Raw genomic sequence first — 8,469 nt, forward strand, 5'->3', positions numbered from 1 at the left:
TAAGGCCTTGGGGCCTAATGCAAAGTCCATCGAGTACGAGGCATGATGATGCCACGCACCAATCCGCGGATGGGAGAGACCCGCTTGATTGACCCAACGATATTGACCACCTAATTGTCAAATGGGATAATGGTTGAACCAAAGGTACTTCTTTCCTTAAAGATTTGTTGATATGACTGAAGAAATCCAAGATCGTATTGCAAGTAACCCGATGCAGTTTCAGCATATTATTACGATCGACCTCACACCTTAAGCCTTCTAATTTTACTCACTCCCTGTTGATTTTTTACCCGAACCAGAACTAAAATTTTACACCCAACGTAATCTCAGCCATTCAGTGAAGGGCTGATTTCCGGGCAATGCACTTAGTGGGGGTAAAACAGCCACTCGTGAATGAAGACAAAATCTGCTGGAAAGTGATCCTGTGTGGCTGCTCTCACATCACATGCAACAGGCCATCCACAAAATGCCTTTTGCTATGGACGCTAGCAAATCCCCCAAAAAAATATATGCAGACTGCCCCCTAAGTTTAAACTAAGACAAAAACTCATCAGATCACTCGACCCACTCAATGAAGAGATTTTATAGTATATGTGGGGATTGTTCCCCAGGAAATACAATGGCTCAAAATGGTAGAATGGCGGCACCGGTTTGGATGATCTAAACCATTCATTAGACAGTCCCACCGTAGATAGGATGTGCCCTCAAAATCTCTTCCATTGCACGATCCTAACCTTTCAATCTGCAAAAGTTTATGAAAATGTCAGTCTTTTGAGCTTTCTGTGCTGCTATCAATATTAATGGGGCACAGCTTTGTGGGTGGTGGTGGTGGTCTCTCTCTCTCTGCTCGAGGGTGTTGTTGGGGGATCGAATGAATGGTTTAGATCAACCAATCAGGTGGGCCCATTGTATTGAATGATTTAGAACATCTAAAAAAGTGGGACCCATTTTACCTTTTCGAGTCGGTTCATTTCCTATAAAATCTCCTAAAACAAAAACACACCAACAAACCAAGGTCAGGTTCTTTCATCAATAGTTGACAACTTCACAAACCCACAAAAAGTAGGGAAGTTATATCAAGCACGCATAGAAGAAAAATATCTTAAATAGAATCAAAATATTTTCAAGTTTTTAATGGATTTTACTAATAAAAGATCATGAAGAGACTGATCTCATGCGTACAACAGTCAGTATAACCGAGTCATGCGCAAGTTCTACAAAGCTCAGACCGCACCATTACATACTAACTTTGGCATTCAGAGTCCCCAAACGGTTTACATACAGCAAGGGAGTGCTTCACAAGAATTCGAAGGAATCCAACTCGAAGAAAGCTACTGTATCTTGCAATCTGCCTTCCACATTCCATCCCCATAGTTGCCAAGCAATCTGCTGGAAACAAGATAAAATGAACAAAATTGTAAGCATGCCAAGAAAAAGAGAAGCGTCTGGACGACATACAAAAAATGCAGAAAATGTGCACCTGGTCTGCCCGAAGGGTGAGTTCTATTATCATTAGGATTTTTTTTTTAATATTTTGGCAATCATGGGTGAAATAGAACAAAAGCAACATGAAGACGCTGGAGAACACGGATATGGTAATTAAACATGGAAATAGAATGAACTAAGCCATACAATAAATGAGACTTGCCCCCACATGGAGAACACTTGAGACTCAAAAGTTAAATCATCTTGCAAAGTAGTTACTTTTCTAACGCAAATCAACTGATGCCTGTCACAGGGATTACTCTGAGAAGTGGGCTCAGAATCAGGAATGTAGACAAAGAAGCTGCTAACAACATTCCATGTTTATAACCACTGCACACTAGCATTACAAGCCCAATGCATCCACTCTTTGTTGTGTCTTCACCCAACCTGATTGTTAACATCCCAAAGTCTCCCTCTCCATTTGAAAGAAAAGAGAATCCAATAGGAAACTTCAAACCTTTAACATGCTAAAAGGGACAAAGTAGCCCTATAGAAGCCATACCAGATGTCACTTCTAGCACAGCTGGATTTTATTCAAAATACAGTAGGGACAGCTGTCCAGATATTTGTATGTCACTATAACTAAATCAAAAAAGGGGGTTATGAACAAAAATAGCTGCTGTTAGTGCCAAATATAAGAGCCCATACAGAACAAAACCTAAGCTGGCACCCATGAAAAATCTTCATGCCAAAAAAGAGAAGGTTAGCAACAATCACTGAATAGACACAGGGGGCACCTCGGTCTAACCACCCTAGAGACGAAAACTGCACCCCAGTTAATATGGAAAGTTTTAGCAACCCATTCCACAATGTCACCTGGCACTAGCAAGGAGCAGCCCCTTGAGTGAGAGTATAAGATATCTTGGCCAAGGAGACAGCCTCATTTCTTAAGATGTCAACCAAATGTTCCAATTGAGTGGTTAAACTTTTATCCACCCTGATTCTAGCAGTGAGCAATTAGGAGTGACAGACATGTTCAAGACCTGACGGCATTTTCAATATTTAATAGAACACGTGCAAAGATATTTGACATTACAATAAACCAGAGAAACTTCACAAATTTACCCATATTATCATTATGACATTGGAGGTATATACGTAGATTAATTCCCCAAAAAATTCATGTCCTGCACAAGGGAAAGTTAGTAACTTGGTACAAATGCTGAAGTTCAGTTCCAAATCAATACATGATGGATCGATAGTGTGCTGCATCAAAATAAATGACCCTGTAACCAAAACAAAGAAAGCCAACATAGAAGCAAAAAAGATCAGAACAGATCCAATATCAATAGAAGTCCAGTCCAGCAACAGAATTTTAACAAAAACTTCAATAAAAAATAAAATAAAAAGTGGCTTTTTTCTCAAAAAAAAAAAAAGAAAATGAAGCAAGAGAATACATTATCATCATTTTTCTTCCTCCTCAGAGTCTGACTTCGCAAAAACCGGTTCTGGTTGAGTTTCTGCATATGCAGGTGCAATGTACTTAGGGTCTTTTGCTGCGACGTCAGCATATTTCAGAATAGCTTCTCTTGGGTCTTCATCCATCCATGTCTCCTTGATCATACCCCCTTGCTGCAATTACAATGAGTAGGTAAGCATTTGCAACCCTTTTGTTTTCAGATTCAAGGGAAAAAGCATTGATTTACCAATTTAAATTCCAAGTGTTTGCATACCTTGAGGAGGTACTGGGTCAATAAGCTCCCTTTAGTAGAACCAACTCTTCCCCCAAAGCCGGGACCTGTCATAGGTAGTTCAGGTTTGTGTGATTTCAAGGGGTCCTTCAATGCTTTTTCGCGCTGCCTTTTACGGCTTGGCTGGTCTCTAAATAAGGGAAGCGCATGAGGGTTGTGAACCACAGGCTTTGGCTCAAAATCATCAATGGACTTTTTCCTAGGCGCACGTGCAACACAAACAAGAGCTCCTCTCTCACTAAGGGATGGATCATAGAGTATGTGAGTCCCTCCTTGTTTCTTGTCGCCAACTGTTGCAAAGACCTTCAGAAATGATGTGACAATATTAGTACAAAACTGCCTCTTCACACATAATTTCATTAAGAAATGGAAAAGGAATATGAGAAAGCTAAGCCTGTATATAATATCAGGTCAAGAGTGAAACTGAAAAAACACTTTCAGTAAGTAATGAAGAATATCACAAATGGACTCAAAACTAGTAAAAACTAAACCTGATTAAGCTTTGGATGCCAAGCACAACGCACGACGCTGCATGTCGGGGAAATTCCCACTTTTGACACAAGCTCGAGTTTTTTCCGGTCATAGAAGCACAGTAAACCTCCCGTTGTGCCTTCTCGTTCAACTGAAGTTCCGGTAAAGATGAGTTGCTCATCTGGACTCAGTGAGACATTTGTCTGAGCATAATTATTTGGAAGTTCTTCAAATACTTGAAGAACCTTTTTCATTTGTCGCAAATCCCAAACCTAAGTACAAATTCAATAGTGATGATAATAAAGTAATAAATATAGCATGAATATATGAAAAAAGGGAGATGTCCTGAAGAAACAAAGATAGTACCTTTAGTGTGCCATCAGTGCTTCGTGACAGAAGAATTTGTCCATCAGTTGAAAACTTAAGTCCGGTAATATCATCTTCATGTGCTTTCTCAACATGAACATCTGGTCTGCTTCCCCATCCAGGCTTGAGGTTCCATACCTGTACAAGTGAAGTAATCCTGTGAATGAAAAGAAAATCAGAAGGCACAGATCTCAAATTTTATGCATGTGATTATTGCAAGTTGAACATTTAGTTCAATCTTCAAACTAACTGGGCCAAGTTTCTGGAGCGCTTATAATTGATCAAGTACCAGACAAAATTAATGCATCAGGGATAGTTACCTGTATTGAACCATCTCCCACACCACCAGCTATGCACTTGCCATCATGATTCCAAACACATGTTGTAATAGGGACCCTTCCTGGCCTTGCAAGTTTGGGCTTGATGACCTAAACATGAAAAATGAAGAGATTGCCCTATTTAGCTTGAAAATCTCCACTCTTGCAAACAAAGCACATTTGGGGTATGATACTTCAGTTTCCAGTTACACAATCTTGTAAACTACTAACCCCATAAATTGCAGCCAAATGTTATTTTACATTGTTATTAAAGCAACCAGCATGGAAGATAATGCCATAAACACATAGAAACTAGTGTCGGAGAGCTGCTAAATGGGATTGAAAGGCAGTTTAATAAGCAGATATAGCATCAAACATATTACAATAGCTATAAACAGTGATTGCACATCAACTTAGCCATCGGAGCAATTGTGAGGAATAATGTTATAGAAGATAACATGCCAGATCTCTATCCAAAAAGTAACCGATTAAGTATCCATGTCGGATTGTTTAGGATTCACTGCGGCACTTCTCTATCCTTTAAATCTATCTTTTTAAAATATTATAGCAAATTTGAAATTAACACATGTTTTGAGTTTTAACTATCCTAATAGTAAGTTTTTAAAATAAAATCTTATACTTAATCTACAAAAATTCCCAATCTATGACCAAATTATCACATAAAAGAACTAAAATTAGATGAATCCACGAATCCTTTTTTTCGAGGCAAGCCGTACGCAAGGTTTTAAATTTCGCTTTCGGAATGCGTTTCGGTCCTCATCGAAATCCAACAAAAAAATTTAAAAAAAAAAAAGTGATTTTCTGTTTTCAGTCCAGGTAGAGATAGCAGATTTTTAATTGGAAACCCAATATAATGCATGTGGTTAGTCCAAATTTGCATATCTTCAGTTAGCCTATGGTATATGCATAAAAACAGACAGACCTGTTTTTGACTTTTGAAGTCATTCACATCCCATATACGCAGTGACCCATCTTCTGAAGAGGTTAAGATTGTCTCTTTCTCCTTTGGGTGCCACTGCCCACAAGTCAATCCAGAGATATGCCCCTTGGTATTCTTTAGGTCACGAATATACATGTCCCCCTTAATAAACTCACCCAATGTAAGTCCATCACGGTCATAAATCTGAAACGAAGAAAAATACAGAGTAGTGAGGTATATGTAAATTAAAAAAAATGGAACTTGTAAGCATCAAATGATATCCCATGGGTGGAGATACATAAAACAAAAAAATAAAGAGCATAGAAGAACCTTAGCCTGTGCTGAACCGGTTACACACAAAAACCGGTCTGCTGTGGGACTCCAACTTAAACTACGAACTTGGTGCCCTTCAGATGGTTCCAGCTGTCTAAATGATGCCAATCGAGAGTTCATTCCTTGAAAATCATACATACGAACAGTGTAGTCATAGCTACCAGAGAGAACCCTAGATCCTGAAGGATCAATTGCAAGAGCAGAGACAACCTGCCAAGAGCATCGCTAGAAAATTCAATCTCAAGAGGAAAACATATAGGTCACAGGCTCATAAAAATAAAGTTGTAGTTCAAAATAAAGAGAAATTTAACAGTTTGAAGAGTCACTGAAAGATATTTCTTGTATAATAAAAGTATCACAACTCCTTAAGTTAACCAGAAGTCTGCAAGCAATATAATTTAGATGAATCCACAAAAAAAGAGCTTCCTGTTTATTGGTAAAATACATACAATTAAATTCTCTCTATTTTTTTTTTTTTTTTTTTTGAGCGAAATAACAACCCTGAGTTTTATCCAAACCATAATTAAAATTTTACACTCATGTAATCAGCATGGGATGAGGTCATGAGACGTCCCTGCAATGATGTCGCATTACAAGGAATTAAAACAAAATCAAGTAGAATGAAAAAACTATACCCATCTTATGTCCTTCGACCTTGCTGCCACAAGTTACCAACGATGCATCATAAAGCTTGTCCCTGCCTTTATGTCAGACAGATTGGATCATGATCAAGGTAAACCCATTTTTTTTATCCTTCAAACTTGCTGCCACATGTCGCCGACGATGACCCCAAAAGGCACCCTTCTTTTACAAATCCCTTATTGAATCAGAATTATATTGTCTATTACTAATTGATCACTCCACCCATTTATTAGTCAACAAATCTGACATCTCATTCGCAGATCTATACCTATGATGGAATGACGGATTCTCTCCAGCACAAGTCCAATATCTCCAAAATACGTTTAAAAAAAGCCTCATATCTCCAAAATAATCCCGCTAATCTCCAATGTTCCGGTGATTCACAGTGTAGCACCCAGGATAAGACAATTGTGGAGTCCCCTACTAAACTTAGGTGTATACGGGCTCAAGCCCAATTACATAAAATAAAAGAAGCAGGCTTAGTGCCACAAAAGAACAGTAAGGCCTAAATTAAGTTAGTAATGGGTAGCAAATTATGCTATTATAATTTGATGAAACATTGGCTGCATATGGAATCAACTACAGAAACTGCCAATCTATTGGTAGCCACTCAGAAAAAGGTATCACTTTGGTAGATGGTGCATCTCAGGTACAGCTTTTACCCCAACAATTGGATCCCCATTCCATTTTGAACCATGTGTGCACATAAGCTAGAAAGATTTGTCAATTTTTTCAGGACCATATTGTTAATCATGTAGCAGAAAGTATGACATTTTCAGGACCATAAAGTTTGATTTCTTTGGAATGACAATTTATGTCTCACCCTCCAAATTTGCTAGTTTAGTTTACCGCGCTTTATAGGGATTAAAACATCTATGGAAAGAGATCATATGAAGTTCCTATATTCTTCCTAATTTACCCATACACATCTTCAAAGAAACTTTCATGAGATTGAAGCCACCCTATAGCAACAATCTCCAAGCCATAGATCGACACAGTCTATTCGATCCTCTTTTCCTTTCTCCTTTTGGAATTCAATTATCCTTCTGCTCAAACACTATTAATTCTTCCTATAAAACGACAATATTAAAATCTTTTTTCCATTGATGTCATCAAATTTAGTTCTATCAACCTTCAACCTTAAAAACGTCAAACTATAGAATCAAAACATCAAAACTGAATTGATAAAGAAAATAAACTAATTAGAAAAGAACACAAAAAAATAAACAAGATTGTGCAGAATTATAAACAGAATTCATCAAGCCTGCTATACCTTCGTATGCCCTTTCAGAAGGATCTCATTACCGAGCGGAATCCGGTACGAATTCTCCAATTCAACATCAGAATCCCCATCCGAATCCGAATCCGAATCAACAGAATCCAAATGCGGCCGAGGAGGTCCGATCATGACGCCATCATCTCCATCCGAATCAACGGAATCCGGAGGCGGCCGAGGAGGTCCGATCATCAGGCCATCATCTCCATCCTCCTCCGAATCGAGATTTTCGGATCCTCCAAGATCCGGATCGTTCGATCCGATCAAAACGCGGTTTCGAGGAGGTTTCTCATGTTCCAAACCTACGTTTCCATTGTTCGAGTCCGTAATTCTAAGATCCAGAGCCTCGCCTTCGTGAATAGAGTTAGGGTTAGGTTTAGGATTTGGACGGCGAGGGTTAGGGTTTCGGAGGTCGTTTAACCAGGCTTTGGAAGAGGAGGAGAGAGAAGGGAGTTGTTGTTTAGGGTCAAGAGATGAGGATGATGAGTCTAGAGTGCGCCGAGTGGTGTTGTGTATGGATTCGAGAGAGGTTGGGGCCTTTGATTTCTTGCCGAAAGAGAGAGGGAATTGTGCCCTTATCCCCTCGTATTCTTCTTCTTCCATTTTGTTTCTTCTTCTTCTTTCTTAACCAGCACCCTCTACGCTTCTTCTTCCACGAACAATGCTTGGTTTTTAGCTTTGGGTTTCCGCGCTTTTTCTTTTTTGCCTTTTTTGAGAATTGATAACTCTCATAGATTTTTATTTTTATATGATGAAAGGCCTTAGAGTCCAATATTTTTTAAAATGTACCGTACGGCAACACCGTAGGATGATCCAAACCGTCCATAAGATTAGACACCCCAAAAATCATTTCCATAGTATGATCCTAGCCCTCCCCAGTTCATCCATAGATCGGAGGGTTGAGATCATCCTATGGAAATGATTAAAATGGAACTCTCCTCTTTGACA

General features: G+C 38.9%; 1 protein-coding gene across 9 annotated transcripts; it reads right to left on the bottom strand.

Annotated features, from left to right (window-relative positions):
- Positions 1-1,087: 1,087 nt before the first annotated feature.
- Positions 1,088-8,248, bottom strand: LOC143860398 (Transducin/WD40 repeat-like superfamily protein). 9 transcript variants are annotated; one of them, XR_013239702.1, is made up of 10 exons: positions 7,519-8,248; positions 5,601-5,813; positions 5,274-5,474; positions 4,334-4,441; positions 4,014-4,151; positions 3,668-3,919; positions 3,159-3,479; positions 2,883-3,057; positions 2,551-2,612; positions 1,088-1,386 (listed from the first exon to the last, which is right to left on the bottom strand). XR_013239702.1 is itself a non-coding variant. In XM_077371001.1 (9 exons), the coding sequence occupies exons 1-8, from the start codon at positions 8,122-8,124 to the stop codon at positions 2,890-2,892; spliced, it is 2,007 nt and encodes a 668-aa protein (XP_077227116.1). In that variant the 5' UTR covers positions 8,125-8,248; the 3' UTR covers positions 1,088-1,386; positions 2,883-2,889. The 9 variants fall into 9 exon arrangements, 3 of the variants coding, with proteins under 3 accessions (XP_077227116.1, XP_077227117.1, XP_077227114.1); XR_013239703.1 differs by having other exon boundaries at positions 1,088-1,389; XR_013239700.1 differs by lacking the exon at positions 2,551-2,612 and adding an exon at positions 2,636-2,711.
- Between the last annotated feature and the right edge of the window lie 221 nt (positions 8,249-8,469).

The sequence above is a fragment of the Tasmannia lanceolata genome, unplaced genomic scaffold (genome assembly GCF_043159265.1).
Source record: "Tasmannia lanceolata isolate RefF3 unplaced genomic scaffold, GAP_Taslan_0.1 ptg000037l, whole genome shotgun sequence".
NCBI classification, from domain to species: Eukaryota; Viridiplantae; Streptophyta; class Magnoliopsida; order Canellales; family Winteraceae; genus Tasmannia; species Tasmannia lanceolata.